The 16893-nt window shown below is 39.5% G+C and overlaps 2 protein-coding genes across 2 annotated transcripts in view; one reads left to right on the plus strand and one right to left on the minus strand.

The window, feature by feature from the left end:
- Positions 1-11449, plus strand: part of LOC138025008 (excitatory amino acid transporter 1-like) — a 24424-nt gene extending 12975 nt beyond the window's left edge. The window contains exons 4-7 of the mRNA XM_068872223.1: positions 2164-2397; positions 5015-5209; positions 7490-7624; positions 8963-11449. Coding sequence (XP_068728324.1) covers positions 2164-2397; positions 5015-5209; positions 7490-7624; positions 8963-9173 — 775 coding nt within the window. The 3' untranslated portion in view covers positions 9174-11449. The remainder of the gene's footprint in view (positions 1-2163; positions 2398-5014; positions 5210-7489; positions 7625-8962) is intronic.
- Positions 10427-16246, minus strand: LOC138025007 (phosphatidylinositol N-acetylglucosaminyltransferase subunit Q-like). Its single transcript, XM_068872222.1, has 3 exons — positions 14868-16246; positions 13828-14082; positions 10427-12022 (listed from the first exon to the last, which is right to left on the minus strand). The coding sequence occupies exons 1-3, from the start codon at positions 16219-16221 to the stop codon at positions 11748-11750; spliced, it is 1884 nt and encodes a 627-aa protein (XP_068728323.1). The 5' UTR covers positions 16222-16246; the 3' UTR covers positions 10427-11747.
- Between the last annotated feature and the right edge of the window lie 647 nt (positions 16247-16893).

Raw genomic sequence — 16893 nt, forward strand, 5'->3', positions numbered from 1 at the left:
GGAAAAGAAGTTTGGGAATGGTGCATTGACAGTAACATATCGATCAGTGCTGCTTACATCCCTGGGGTTCACAATATCAAGGCTGATTTTGAATTGAGACAAAGCAACGATAACACAGAATGGATGCTTGATAGGGCCTCCCTCAACAATGCACTGTTGCAACGAAGCTTGCGCCCGAATGTAGACCTTTTCGCATAACAACTTAATAATCAATTTCCTCAATGTTTACTCCTGACCCAGGCGCAGTTGCCGTTGATGATGCTTTTTCACTTAACTTCCGTTATCTTAAATTCTATACTTTTCCCCATTCAGTGTAATCAATGCATATCTTCAGCGAGTGCAGGAGGACCAATCATTGGGAATCCTTATCATTCGCAACTGGCTGACACAAGCTTGGTTCCCGAAATCATGCAGGTGGGTGTGGAGCCACCGATAACTCTCCATCCAGCCAAACACCTCCTCCAACTACCTGGGAAACCCGAGAAACTACATCCACTTCACAAAACCCTAATACTCCTAGTATGCCATATGTTCAGGAGCAACTACAAAAGTTAGGTTTATCCCCTGATACCATAGACATCCTCATGGCTTCTTGGAGAAAATCCACTGGGAAACAGTACACAACCTACCTCTCTCGATGGGTGACTTATTGTAAAAACAAACAATTGGATGTCACCCATGGCACCATTAATGATGGCCTGCATTTCCTCACTTTACTTTACAAACAAGGGGTCGGTTACAATGCTATCAACACCGCTCGATCTGCCTTGTCCTTGCTGATAAGACGACTTGGAGAACATCCATCCCCTGAGTATCCCGTTTCCGTAAAGGAACCTTTGAATTCAGACCATCTCTGCCCAGATACGCCACTATAATGGGATGTCGATCACATATCTTTGATCATTTCCGGCCCTTCACGAATCTTGTGATGTTACTTGCCCTTGTCACTCCGCAGCAAACTCAAACACTCTCCAAACTGGACACCTCATGTATGCAGGAAACCACAACCGGACTTATCTTTACTATACGGGACACCCTGAAAATAACTTGACCTGGCAAACACCTTGCGCCCATTGAAATCTGATCATTCGCCCCTGACTCCCGTCTTTGCCCGGTAACCTACATCAAACATTACATCACAAAAACCCATTCGCTGCACAGCGACCCATGCTTCCTGATCAGTTACATGAAACCGCACAAGCCTGTCACCAACTCTACTGTGGCTAGATGGATTTAATAGATCTATGCTCCAGGATGCTAGAATAGACGTTGACATATTCTCGGCACATGGTAGTCCAACAGCCTTCACCTCTTACAGTGACAACACACAACTTCCTCTAGCGGATATTCTCAAGGCTGGGGGATGGTCAAACGCTCCCACATTCTCTGAACACTATAACAAGCCTATTAGTGGCAACCTCGGTCAAACCCTTCTGACTCATTTTGACTCAGGTTGACAGGCTAACTAGACACCGGAAATAGAACCAATTATCTCTGTTGTTACATAATCTTGGTTGTCAACATATTTGTCACGCCATTTCTCACTCGGTTCTATTAAAGTCCATTTCTTGTTGTTTGTTGAACGTCTTGTTACGTTTCCTATTACTACCACGTACCCCACTTATATTTGGTAGGTTGCATGATCATGTTGGAGCTCACAGGCTTTGAACTTATGGTACTCAGTAGTGACGTAGGGCTGATGACAGACAGAATTTTATAATTAAACAAGACTTAACGTACCTGTAAGTTGACGTTTGATTTGAATTCTATCTGGTCATCAGTCCGGAATGGAGGAATAACATGCCCTTCCTTTGGCACTTATAATAATTTATATGGGTACCCATCCCTACTCCTTCGTTCCTGTGATCTCCAGTTGACAAGCCCTAATTTCTTTGAATAATGGCTCAATAAGCTAGCGTGCATGCTTCTCATGTTACTCCTTCGTTCCGGACTGATGACAAGATAGACTTCAAATCAAACATCAACTTACAGGCAAGTCTCGTTTAATTACATATTTTTTTTCTGGCATCTAAAGCAGATAATGTTTCAAGGTTCTGGAGGCTAGGAAGGTTTAGCAAATAACAATTGTTATAAAGTATTAACCATGGATTATTATGACTATGCAGACTGATTTGAATCAGGTATTTGAAATCTTCTCTTTAGGGTTTCACCCATTGGCATTTGCAGCTTAATAGCAGCCAAGGTGGCAGGCATGGATGATGTCATCAAGTCATTGAACATGTTGGGGATGTACATGTTGACTGTGATAAGCGGCTTGCTTATTCATGCCTTGGTCATTTTACCCTTGTTGTACTTGATAGCTGTGCGTAAAAATCCCCTGAGGTTTTATGTTGGTTTGAGGGATGCCATGATAACAGCATTTGGAACATCATCAAGGTGGGTACAGTTGCAGTAGCAAGTCAGGTGCACTTAATCTTTTCTTCTTCATCATGCACATTAATTCACCTTAGGGTTCTTGTAGAACCAGTCACTATAAGTTAGAATACCATGCTTACTTGGTTTAGCATGACTACATAAATTAATGAAATTTTTTATGACTCAAATGTGGCACTTATTTTTAGGCTGCAACTGTAGATTGCCACTCGTGTCTGTGTTCAGCTACGGTATCTTCTCTAACTCATCCCAACTGTGTCCAATCTTTTTAGCTTCAGCAAGTGCGTCTTAAAATTAATAGTGTGGGGACAGGGGGTCTCAGCATCTCCCTGCTTCCCATACCTTGCTCTCCCACTTCCTGTATCTTTATCTCCTGGGTCCCTTGACCCTTTTCAGTCCTGCTCCCATCCCCTATAAATTAGGGTCTATGTACTCAAAACACATCTTGGTCATTTAGCTACTTAATTATTAGGTGTTTCCTTTTTCACTTTTTGCTCATCTTGGAGCAGTTACGCATCAGTTGCATGTACGCTACAGCTGCTTGACATTTTCATGACCAATGACGTAACCACCGTAAAAGGCTTGACAATTTCACCGGAAGTAAACCTGTTTTTTAGCTTGCTTGATTGCTCAGAAAACGCTAATGCAAGTCAAATATCATTTTGGGTTCTTGTTTTTTAACCCACTGACACCTGAACCGCCCTGGACTGCCCCCACTGATGGGTAAGAATTGGTGTCAGACAGATTGAAATCTATTGTTTCCCGCTCCCAGGTGTCAGTGGGTTAAATGGGGACAAAAAGCAGCATTTTGCATTTCTCTCCCATTTCCTGCCGTCTTAGAACTGCTGCTTTCTGCCCTTTTCTCTCCCACCTGCAGTACCCCAACCACCCCTATTCTCCTGGGCTCCCACCCCCTGTCCCCACCCACTAAATAAATGTATTATTATCTTATTTCTTAAAATTGATTTTGGCAGTAGTAAAAACAATATTAAAGTACATATATGTTATTCGCTGTTTGTTTTGCATTCACAATAATTATTTCAAATTGATGTGGCTGTTATTTTGTGGTCAGCTCTTGTAATTAAGTTTTGTGTATTTTTGCTCTCAGAGACTGATCATTAATTTGTGGATGGCCACTGAGTACTGTAGGTAGCACTTGTTCAGAGGTGTATCCATCTTTTCAATTTTGGGGGTCCAGCTAATTAATACTTCAATAATTAATATTCAATCTATTACCTCTTAATTGCTGCTGCAGTACCCTAAGGCTTTCAGATCTCTAAATAATTGCACAAAAATGAAGTCTTATCCCTCTCCTCGGATATGTACTTGAAATAAAATGATCAATTTCTTTGAACAGGCTATTACCGGTATGCCTGTTGATTCATTTATCAAAATTGAGATAATTATATGGGCTGTTCAAAGCTCCCTCAGTCACGCCTGAATATGTTTTAAGGAATCCGTACACTGTAGGAACTGTTGGCTCCAGTTGATAAATGATCTAGATCTCCACACTGGGGAAACAAAAACAGAACTGAATCTCAATTTTCTTTAAAAGAACATTATCTGGAGGTTTAATTTACCTGGAGGAACAAAAGAATAAACAAATATGAGAGATACACAGTTCATCATTGGCCTGTGACTTTGCCTTGGGCAATGTTAATGATCAAATGATTGAGTACATTCAGGTTTCATGTTATTGTTAAACATGTTATTTTTAATGCTAACTCCGAAGAAGTTGCATCATTTGCAAAACAGACAAGTTACATGCAAAACAAGAAGCAAGATGATGACCCTGGAATTAATATCAACAGGTTCGCACAAAACAAGTATTTAACATACTTCGCCATTGGATCCTCAGTCATTTCGCTGACGATAAACAAACCAATGCTTGAAATTCACTTGGAAAGCGTGCAACAACCAAACTTCGACTGAAATGTTAAAAATTCATTGGCAGATCGAAAGTGTTGCCAATTGTCTCGCCCAAAAAACTCAGATTAATCTCAAATTATGTCACGCAACATGTGGGAATTCAAACATAAGAACTCAACTCCTCAATCTGAACATAATCGTTGACAAAATGAAATCATTCGACTACAAAAATCTGAAAATAACAGCTTACCACGACATTTGAGGAACTCGATCATTTATCCCTAGTGAAAAATGGGAACATTAAACTTTGTTGTGAAATATGTCGTTCGCATGTTTTTCCTGGCGTTTGTAATTTGCATAAACGTTCAATGTTTTTTCTGTGTCCAATAGCACCCTTGTTCTATATTTTTTGCATCCAAAGAAAAGTGAGTGCTTCCCAGGATGCAACGACGAACCCGGGATACATATCTGCTTGTTAGTAATTAGGCAAATGATCAAACAAGATGACAGGTGCTTATTGTAAGGAAAGTACAAAAGCGTCCATAGGAAGAAAATTAATAATGAATGAATTGCAGGCAACAAGGGTCTATGCTGAATGATATATTATTGTGATGACAGTAAGTGTTTAAGATTTAAGTTTGATTTGCTTTACATGTAATGTTTGATTTGTGGTGAACAGGTACCCTGAGGAAAATTTAACCCAAATATGTAAAATGATAGCTTTCACTGTTGTTTCTTTTGCAATTTGTAGCTCTGCAACACTTCCCACCACAATGCGTTGCCTTGAAGTGTATAACAAAGTAGATGCTCGTATCAGCCGTTTTGTGCTGCCTCTTGGTGCAACTGTTAATATGGATGGAACAGCTTTGTATGAAGCTGTTGCTGCTGTTTTCATTGCACAGGCCAATGGGATCACGTTGAATATTGCACAGTTAATAACTACATGGTAAGTTGGTATTGCAGTGAACAAGTGGATGTCATAATACTCACTAGGGCTGGAGGAGCCATCATAAGAAAAGCTTACTACAATAGTTCTTCATTTCAGCAAGGAATAGCCGTTCAGAATGTAATACTGGTGAGAGTACTAGTCTGCTTGCTATCTTTTTTGGAGTCACAAGGGTGGGGGTTGGGGGGCATGTTAACTCATTCACTCCTTAATCCCCCCCTTAATGAGTAAAATCCATCAAATCTTACTCCTAGGGGGGTTGATGGGTTTTTGAGTTGAATGTAGGGGTGGTTAAAGGAGAGACAGTTTTTTGTTCGATTTGGGGGTAATTGTTAACCCATTGACTCCGGAACCGCCTCACTCCTAGGATTCAGTGGGTTATGTTACTGACTGATCATATCCTGAGATGTCTTAAAGTTTCTGGAGATGTTCTGAACTGTTCTGTTGTGTCTAGGGTCCTTAATTTTATGGCTGATGTGTCAGTGCTTTGGTCATAAACAATAAAACAGACTTTATGAGAATACTGAATTCACTTTTCATGCATTGTTTCAGGTTCATTTTACATGTAAATTGTATTTATACCAAGGCTATACTGCCTAATGGTTGCCCGGTCACCTGGGGCACCTTATTTGCGAGCCCAGGTGACCAAAGTTCTGAACAAGTAGCCAGAACAGGCGCCTTACTTGATTCATCCTCACTTTCTTGTAAATAATTATGATCCGAGCTGGAATAAATTAATTCTGGGCTCTTGAAAAAATGACTAGGGCTACTAACTTTTAATGTTGGAAGCCCAAAGGGCTCCCGGAGAATTTTCTTAGGCAGCAGCCTTGTATACATTATTATTATTTTTAAATCTACAGTATAGTGTATCAGTTACAGTAGAGCTGCAGCTTGTCAACCTTTTCCACTGGGCATTAAATCAAAGTTGTTGATCTGTAGCTAGTGTGGCCAGTTTGCAATATTTCTTACCTTATTGGCTTTTCCTAAAAAAAATTATGTCCAGCTTTAAGAGAAATTTTAATACTCTCAGTGTTTTCACAAGATCTATGTTAAGCACAGGTAACCCAGGCTCACTGTGTGTGCCATATAGGTAAATATAGAGAACATATGAGGTGAAGTTTAGGTCTGCAAATTTGTTAGAAAATGGAAATAAGAATCGATGAAACTTACAATGTACCATGTGGTGAGCTGTTGTTGTCTTTAATACGTACACGAAGGTTTGGGAAAAATGGTCCCCGTTCACCTTCCTTCATAGTACATGTATAGTGACAAGGTAGGAGACAGAAGCCAGTGTAGGGACTCTGATCGACCCAAAGCAAGCACGATTTTTTTCGTGAAAATCGAATCCAGTCGCTAAATGAACACACCAGGCTCGTGGAACATGAATTTCTCTAAACGGTGAATCCACTGAAGTATCTCCAGGTAGCAACGTGAAGCCACCAGACTCCGAAAAACTTGTAAGTTAACCTGCTAAAATGGCGGCCACAAAGCGTTGTCCTCGCAAAGTGTCCAATTCAAGATGGCACCGAATTGTGGATGCCTGGTGACGAGTATAATAAGTTCTGGAGGGAGGGGAGTCCCAAATTGCTAAAAACAAAACTCACTGAGCAATCTGGGATTCCCCTCTCTCCAGGGGGACATATATTCCCCTCGTCACCAGGCGTCCCGAGTGCAGTGCAGTTTTGAATTGGACACTTTGCGAGGACAATGCTTTCTGGCCGCCATTTTAGCAGGTTAACTTACAAGTTTTACGGAGTCTGGTGGCTTCGTGTTGCTACCTGGAGATGCTTCAGTGGATTCATGGTTTAGAGAAATTCATGTTCCACGAGCCTGGTGTGTTCATTTAGCGACTGGATTTGATTTTCACGAAAAAAATCGTGCTTGTTTTGGGTCGATCGGAGTCCCTACGCTGGCTTCCGTCTCCTACCTTGTCACTGTACTATGAAGGAAGGTGAACGGGGACCAACTTCGTGTACGTATTAAAGACAACAACAGGTCACCACATGGTAAGTTTCATCGATTTTTATTTCCATTTTGTTGCAAATTTCCAGACCTAAACTTCGCCTCATGTTCTCTATATTTACCTATTTGGCACACACAGTGAGCCTGGGTTACCTGTGTGTTAAGTAAAACAAAAGTGTAAGGGAATGAGGTCAGTTAAGACAAGTGTTGAAACAGCTCCTGTTAGGATTGTTTCATAATCGTCATGGCACAGTTAATATCCCAGATACTCTCCTTGTCAACATAGATGTGGTCATTGTCTCTGGTGTCATTTTTCAGCTTGACAGCCACTGCAGCATCCATTGGTGCAGCTGGGATTCCACAAGCAGGTCTGGTCACTATGGTGCTTGTTCTTCAGGCTGTCAATTTACCAACTAATGACATTGGACTTATCTTAGCTGTGGATTGGTTTTTGTAAGTAAACTAGTTTTTTTGCATGATCTTTTTGTCAATTTGATATCTGCATAACCTTTTTGATCTGGATTCTGGAACTTTGTGTTTCTGTTTGGCCTCACCTCATGAGTTACTTGTTAATTTCAAATCATTGTATTAAATACCTCAATGTTTTGTTACACCTTCCTTACAGAATTTAGGTGTGGGTTACTCCTCCAAATTATATACATGAGTTTCAATAAGTTTTAAAATAGAAAGGACCTTGTGATAGAGTAACCGGGCACCCCTATTTATGACTTTGTATTATAGTCTGGGTTTTGACATTGCGACCTCCTTTGAGGAATGGCGGGTACTATACTAATAATCATAGTCTCTCACAGCCTGTCTTCAAAACTTTGTGTATTTAAATGAATTCAGCGCTCATGGTAAACCACATCCCAGCTGACTCAATAAGTTGAGCTTTGAACCACTATTTGGGAGGTCACAGTTTTGAACCCAAGCTGGACCAACAGGTGTGGTCTAAAATAACTTAAAAGTAAATGGTGCCTTTATAATTACATCTACAAAAATGGCAAGGGACTGTTAACTGGAGGTGCCATCTCACAACCCCAGTTCATAACTCTATGTGATGTAAAGGAATCCACCCATTATTGGCAGAGTAGGTCACTTGCACATGTAGCTCTTGTTGTTGTGGTCCGGCTGTGAAAATGGCAGAGTAACAATCATTATGATATTGGAGCTTTGCTCTGTTGTGTGACCCTCATTACCTTGGGGGTGAAACATGAAAAAACTAAGTAAGACTAAACAGCTTGGCAGCTTTCCGGGGAAGGGGGGGGGGGTACTTTAGGAATTTCTGGGTGGGGATGTGCCGCTGGGACCCTGGAACCCTGGAACCCTGGAACCCTTAGCCTATACCAGAGCTAGTTCAGCTGAATTTTGCTACCCTATACTAGAGTAAACTCCCACCGATTTCCGTTTAAATACCGATACTTGACAGTTAATAACATCCAGAAGTGTTTCATGATAGCCATTTATCAACACTGTTGAGGCTGAGTTGGGTAAACGTAAACTTTGCCGACTCGATTTTTTTATATTTTTGAGCGGGAATTCTGGTTTCCTTAGTCTTGATAAAATCTTCAAGCGACTGGTCAGTTTCGCGAAAAATGATACCCTATTCTAGACCCAAACGCTCTGAGTTATATACGGTAATAATACCCTATGCTAGAGTAAACTGCTAGAAAACCATTACCCTTCACAGCGGCACATACCTATATAGCCCATATATGGCAGTACCCCCACCCCCCGGGGCAGCTTTTAGCCATCTTTGTTTAATGCAATATTGCCATTCAATTTTCACAGGGATCGTATTCGCACCACAGTTAACATCATTGGTGATTCATTTGGGGCTGGTATAGTTGAACACCTGTCACGCGATGATCTGTTGACTATGGACTACACAGCAAGAGAGGATACTGTACCAATGGATCCCATTGAGCGATACACACCCAAGGCTGACGGCCTCAATGATGCACGATCAAGCGAGGCCTCATTAAGGGCAACTAACTTCTAATTTATGATAACTTAACTCAAAAGTTAATTTCATACTGGATTTTTCTTCAGGACTGAGGTTTCTGTGATAAAGTTCCCTTAAAGTCAAGAAAAAAAAGAATGACATCATAAATAATTTCAGAGTTAAAGTCGAAAATTATTTAACCCCTATTGTCTCGTGTTTCCTGGTCTCTGCAATAGGTGTTTTCACACAAGAGAAGTCTGGAAAGAGCACTAAACAATAAAGGCTACTGCAACCCTTCTTGACACTCATGATTTAGCACCTGAGAATCTATTACATGTAAATCTCACTACTAGGGATCAATGGGTTAAAGGTTGCCTACACGTTACAGCGTCACTCAAAGTGCTCTTTTACTGTATTTTTTTTTGGTTCCCTTTTTGGTGCTTAATCATCATTAAAATGAATGTTACTCACAAGCCATTAGGATAAATCATTCTTTTTTGTGTTTTGCTGTCACAAGTATGTAAATTACACAGTGGTCACAAGTGTGAGAATAATTCGGTTTGGCAACTTTAATTTGAGGTATTCTTTTAATAATGATATTTTAAGTAATCTCTGGCTGGCAGTTTTGCATAAGTAAGTAATACATGTATAATCACATGATTTCAAGTGCAACTTGGAATAATGAGCGAAGAATTAATGGCGAGCATGTAGTCTTTGAAAAACTTATGGGAGCTTATGTATTCCAAATTTGCATGAGAGAAATCATGGGAGTACTTAATAACAGACATGAAAAGATGCCATTAGGCAATCAAAATGTAGGATTTTTTCTTTTATATTATTAGTTGGGAAACAAGTGACAAAACCAAGTAGAATTGGGATTAGCATGCTGGCACTCAGACGCCCACTTAAACAGCCAGATCAGGAGGCTATGCATAGTTCATAACTGTTTTCCAGTTGCTGGTATCAGGAAAATTCGTTAGAATTAAAAAAAAAAAGATTAATGGGCAGCTTTACACTGGTTGTTCACAGACTCCCAGGAGTCCATTGTCAAAAGTTGTTTAGTGGAGGGAGAGTTTGTTGAATAAAAAATAATGTTGAAACAATAATGTTGCAGGAAAATTTGAACTGCATTCTTAAAAAGACAAGAACTTTTTTAGAGATGTTTTATCTTAAACCTGTATCAGTTTCAGTAATAATATTATTACTTCACAGAGGGTTTAATGAAGTTATTAACAACAGCCTGAGAAACTTCTCGCAGTATTTATAATAATAAATGTAGGAAGGTGAAGCAACAATGACATATGGAAAGAAAAACACAAAATAATTTTATTTTGAAAATATAACAGATGCAAGTAAGTTCTGGATTATTTTGCCAGTAGATACATTTCTTTGGTGCCTTTAGTAACTTATGAAACCACAGATGTGAGGTTTTGTGGAAGACGTGTGTGCATTACAATGATTTGTACCATTATGTAGGCTGTATAATAAATGGCGGCTAAGTAATTATATTTTTGTTTTATGCTAATTCTCTGCGCTAGCCTCGTTAGCACCAACAGAATTCAAAAACCTTTTTTTTCCAAAGCAAGGCTAGCGAGGATGATTAGCATAAAGTCAAAAGAAGAATAATTTCTTGGCAGCCATTTATGAATATGGTCAATCTTGCTACAATTCTACGTGTCCACAAAATGACAAATCCTCCAATTCAGAGGATAAAAAGTTGCACCAACTGCAAAGCTACTTCAGTATTTCTTATGCTGGTTCATGTCATCCATTGACAACATTGCTAATGCTTCCTAATGTACAACAAAGATGTTATTACACTACTTCCTCTGTGGACTTACATTTTTGGTGATTTTCATAGTGTTAGCTTCAACTAGAAGCTCATGACATTGAAGCATTTAACTCTGGTTCAGAGCTGGGTTTTTTATAGTATGTTTTCCTTATTTGGATGTAATGTCCTGCGCGTGCAGCCTGGGTCTTATTTTTGTGCATATTTGGGCATAAAATTGGTATCTGAAACTCCTCAGCATTGTTCCAAGGAAAAGAGTTGCAAGTTACATGCTTCAAGGGCTTCTGCTTCAACCTATTAATGTACAGGATGAAAAGGGATACAGCTTCTGAATGTACCGGTAGATGTTGTTAACCCTTTCAGACAGAGTAAGATCTTATACGAGTTGCATGTAGAATACAGGTTTTTTAAAATAATTTTATGATTAAACATGCACTTCCATTTTTCCCTTTGTTAACATGAGGAAGATTGTTTTTTAAGTTACTTTATGGCTTACGTACATACAGTGAGCACAAGTATTCAATAAAATTGCATTTTAGCATAATTTTGAATCAATCGATATTTGGTTATTTGATGATAAATTAAGGAATAATTATTATGGTGCACATTATTGGTTACTGTTAAGAGGGGCTTTATTACTAAGCAAGTGTTGGATCATTACGTTAATTAAGGCTGTGGTTTTGTGACAGTTCCTCCAGAGAAAATCGACCACTGGCCTGCTGTTTGAAAATACATGTAGGAGCAGGGGTCTAAAACTGACATCTGCCAACTTACACTGTAATGTATGCTGCATTTTTTCCTTATTTTTTGCACAAAATTACCAGAATGAGTGAATCTATAGTTTATTTGGAATTTCTTCGTTTCACCCATGGATAAATCAATTCTCCCATGGCTAATTTGCCAATCAATGTAAGCCAGCTTTCTGTGGAAGATGAATTTTCACGGAAATCATCCATAAAGTTGTAACAAAACAACTCTGCAAAAGGAATAGGCTGGTTATGAAGGGAAAGACACACAGATGGTATGGGACTGGCTGTTCTCCTGAATAAACCATGTAGCAGGTGCAGGTCTTCTCCTGGAACATTAGTTGAGTCCACCAGTTCAATTGTTAAACCTCCTAGCCAAAAAGAAAACACAATTAATTACCCTTCTGAGAAGACAAAAATACCTAAGTTACATGTATACTTTTAAGGAAGGCCTTTTGAAACCAACTGTCTTCTACTCTTACAAAAAAATTCAGGTGGCATAAAGCATAAATGCAGTCCATTTTTTCTACGACAAATAATGCTGCACAGTTGTAAGTGGGTTCCACAACAAGATAAAGCACTGGCAGGCACAAAACACAGGCTGCAAGAGACAGATCATTGTTTTACCAATACCAAAAGAACCCTAAACCATCATTAAAGCTACCCTTAGGCCTAACTAGGCCTAAACAAAAGTTAACAATGTTAGCATCAGTAAATGGTTAGGGTTGTTTCTGTATTGGTAAAATAATGACCTGTGACTTGTAACCTTTGACCTGTGTGAGACAAGCAGTTGATAACAAAAAGGTGTTTCATTTTTTCACCTTAGCATCAAACTGCAAGTGTGCTAAAGGAGAAGATGTAGCCTGCAGAACAGGCGTACTTTGGTGGGAATTGAACGGGATAATGTCGCCATCCTGGATAGTAAAAGTAATGGACAGCTGGGGAGAGCAAAAAATGTTCCAGGGAAGAGAATAATAAACTAAAACCTGTAGTAGGTGAGCGGGTAGCCCCTCCTCCATCTCAGCCACTCATGCCCACCCTGCTCTCCTTTCAAAATGGCACACTTGAGTTAGAAACAGTTAAGTCTTTAACAGGCCTTTGCTGTCAAAACATGCCAGCTCTTCATTCACTATTCATGATGACTCTGACTCTGACAAAATTACCTTTTGGCAATGTCAGTCAAAGCAGTATAGCAGGATGGTGGTCAATTGTAACCTACATTTAGAGCTTAATTCCCATCATGAGTCTCATATGGCTCAGTGATAAAGCACTGGAATTAGTAACAGAAGGTTGTGGAGTCAACTTCCTTAGGCTTAAGAGCACTCAGATTTTCTCTGGGTATCGATGAGTCACCATTATTCAAGTTGTCCCTGTTTCAAAAGCCGGGCAATTTGGTTGTCCATTGGGAAAACCCTCTACGATTGCAATCACATGACAATGGAGCTTAAATATCCCATAGTTCTTAGTGTGCACCTGTGTTTTTTTGCAGAGGTGTGGGTTTCAGCTGTGATTTCCTTATCTGACAGTGTTTTGTAAAAGATACAGATATTCAAAACACAGGAAAATGCCTGGTTGAGACAAATTAATATTTTTGTTAACTTCACACTACTATCGGATATTGACAATAGAATTTACTGACAAGTTAGTTGCAGGCTACTTGTGACTAATTCATTTTCTATTTTTGGCTGGGTTGTCTGTTGTTTTATTTTTTCCAAAACCTGGTCACTTAGACTTGCAAGAAAGGATGGTTGCTAAATTCAAGCGCTGCTCTCTTTATTAAAGTCATTATCGATGAAAAGGTTAGATAGCATCCTTTTAACATTTGCACAGATGATCAGGTGTCAACAACCTGATTTTTTGTTACATTTTTTGCCAGTGCGAACGGCAAGGAAGAGAGTTAGTGTCACCCATTCCCTCACTATCCAACAACATGTATAGAGTCACTCAGGCTATAAATAATAATAGAAAAACAATATCTCTGAATGGAAGAGACATTTTCGTAGAAAGAAAAACAACAGTGTTCATTTGGAAATCGAGCCTTTCAAATAAAAGTAAATGAAAGTAACAACTATAATGGTAGGTCTTACTACAGCTACATGTATAGTTACAATTTTTGCTATTTCTTTAACCTAGTTTCAGTCAGATTGAGAATTAGATTAAACAGTTTGTACAGTACCTGGAAGTAAGTCTGGTTTTACCCATGCCAAACACAATGGAAAAACTGGAAGATTGTTGATAACATTCACAGCACAATTGATGACCCCTTTACCAAGCAGCACCATAAGCCGCAGTACAGTAAACACAGCATAGTACATTGCAGTGGTTGGCAACAGGAACAACAGGATGGTAAACAAAAGAGTGCCTAAGAACAGTCTGTCAGCCTTGAAAGGAACACTATCAACTTGATTCTTCTCAACATTCCATCTTCTACCTTCAGACAAGAGTCGAAAAAAATATAAATTATTATTTTACTGCTCAGGCACCCTACGATGCCCCAGTTGATGAATTAAATCATTTGGCGTCAAACAGAGTAAAATCTGTCTCACTCTTGAATATTTTAACATAATTTATGATATGTGCGGCTATTTTGGGAGTTCCGTAGTATTTTTCCAACTCTTGGGCTGTTGCAGCATTCACTGAACCTTACCCCACCCTTAAATCAAAATATGAACTTTGTACCATAAATTAGACAATGATCACTGCTTTGTATATTGTTTCCTCTGTACTTGGCAGGTATTTTTTGCAGGTTGCAGGTTGCAGGTTGAAATTTAATTATAACTAGATAGACTTACTGTGGCTGTTACATGAATAGCTAACCTTAGGCCTAAAGAAAAGTTTTTAGGCCTAAGGTTACCTATTCATGTAACAGTCACAGTAAGTCTATCGAGTTATAATTAAATTTCAACCTGCAAAAAATACCTGCCGCTCTGTACTTCCTTTTATGGGAACACATACATGAGCCCAACAAATTGACCTGCTACCAACTGCGAGGATTCATAGCTCAGTTGGTAGAGCATTGCTTTGGCATTGCAGAGGTCAAGGGTTTGAAACCCATTGATACCAACCGAATTTTTCAGGTGTCTATAAATTAGTGAAAATCGCTTAAATTGTCCAGTTAAGTGTGATGATGACTTCTACCTTTTGTATATAAACCACATTTCAAATATACATTTCTTTTATAATTGTAAAGTAGGCATGTGATGTTCTCAATCTAACCTGTGAACAGTCTGAACAAAGCAATCAACTTCTTAAGCTGGAAATTATACAGCCTTGCAGCATAGACATAAAAGCAGTAAATATGCAAGGTTATCACGGACAGCACTTCGGAGCCCATTGATAACAGAAATGTTATCCCAAAACACCCAGACATAATGATTATACTTGTAATAATTTGTAGATAAGGTTCAATACAACTCAGATAAATCTGCCACAGGTAGATGTGGTACGAAAAGAATTTGCTCATGTACTCGGCAAAATGTTTGTTGAGTTTCAAACCAGCTGGATTATCTTTCAACCAATCCAACAAGGCACTTAAAAGTCCTGCTACAGTGTTTGTTTTCTCCATCACAAAATCAGTAGCATGCATGTTGTAACCTTTTTGAAAGATCCATGACACAATCAGAATTCCAAAGATGATGTCAATCAACATTACGCTGGCTATATTGACAAACCATACCAATGGAAAAACACTTTGACCATACTTAGCATTGCTCTTCTCAGCTCTTTGGGTGGAATATCCTGTCTGTGATAAGTCCTTTTTATCATTCCGTGTTGGCTGAGCTAAACACTTGCACAGTGCCTTCATTTGACTGAAACGGGTCCACAATTGCAAAATACCAACAGACTGATAAGATAAAAATTTGACCATGTCTTTCAAGACTGCGACCCTTTCAGAATCCCAAAAACAAGACAGACACCAAATATTCTTTAGCAACTTGGACACAAAGATGAAGATGAAATCAATACTGTTCACCGATTTCAAAGGGGCTTTGCTTTTTATTGCAGATAAGATTCTACCCTCGTCGCTGTGTGATCTATTCAAAAGGATGAGAACTTTGGATATTTCTGTGGAATGCTTCGTTTCTGAACACTGTAACTGCCTCCAAAAATCATGAGTATTTGCGCTTGCTGTCTTCATTTTTAAAGGCCTACTGTGTGTTGGTTGTTTGTATAAAACTATCACGCAGCTATCCGGTTTCCGGTCATCCCCCAGAAAGTATAATTGAGGTACGAAGGTGTTCCGTTGTAGGCGAGCGAACACCATTTCATCAGTTAGTGAAAGTGAAAATTCTTTTGCTGAGGCCAACATATCTGAAATCGAAAAAGACTCATCGTGATTTTCGTTTATCCAGACTCCAAGAACAGACAGGGAATCTAAACCATTTTCCTTGCTCAGTTGGGGAAATCTTTCGCAAAATGTTAGCCAGTTATTTGATAAACAAGTAACAGTCACGACGACAGAGATGTTCCCCTTGTCTACCCGCCATCCTATGATCAAGCCACTTCTTTCCGAAAGGCAATGGCGGGGAAAAAATAGTCTCAACCTTTTCTTGGAGATGGTGGTTGCCATCTTGTTTGACTGGGCTGCTTTGCAACAAACTGGTATCTAGTAACCAGTCTACTAAGGTTTGTTCAGTGATTGAATTTTCACTCACGTGATTAACAGCCAAACAAAAGGAAGCTTTTGCATAATAATAGAGTTAAATTCCTGGAGGATTTGGTCGGGGCACCAACATGGCCGCCTTTTCTTTGTTTAGGGCACCAACATGGCGGTCGTGACGTCATGTGAAAACCGAGAATAGACCAATTCGGCTAACTCAATGTTGTACCCAATTCAAACCCTTTGGGAATAAAACGTGTTAGTATATATACTAAGGCAAAGTTTACACGAACGCGGTTTAACATCGACACGGTTTCATGACTTCGAATCCGCGTCAAAATCGATGCAGTTTGGAAGTGTTAAGACGGAACCGTTTTCGCCAGAAAATCCAAGCTGTGATGGTGTAAGTTAGCGCTACACTACGTGCTAAATTTCGCGCCCAGTTAGTATACCGTATTCAAATCGATGTGTTTTCGCTGTTTACACGATAGATGGAACCGCATCGTTTTGAAAACGCTCCTCTTTGGCAGCGGTTTCAAATCGACGCAGTTTCAATCAGTCTCGAACTCTCGATCGGTGTCGTCAAAACGGAAGGTATAGCCGCGTTGGTGTAAACACTGCCTAAAACAGTGGATAGCGTTG

The sequence above is a fragment of the Montipora capricornis genome, chromosome 11, assembly GCF_036669925.1.
Source record: "Montipora capricornis isolate CH-2021 chromosome 11, ASM3666992v2, whole genome shotgun sequence".
Taxonomy (NCBI): domain Eukaryota; kingdom Metazoa; phylum Cnidaria; class Anthozoa; order Scleractinia; family Acroporidae; genus Montipora; species Montipora capricornis.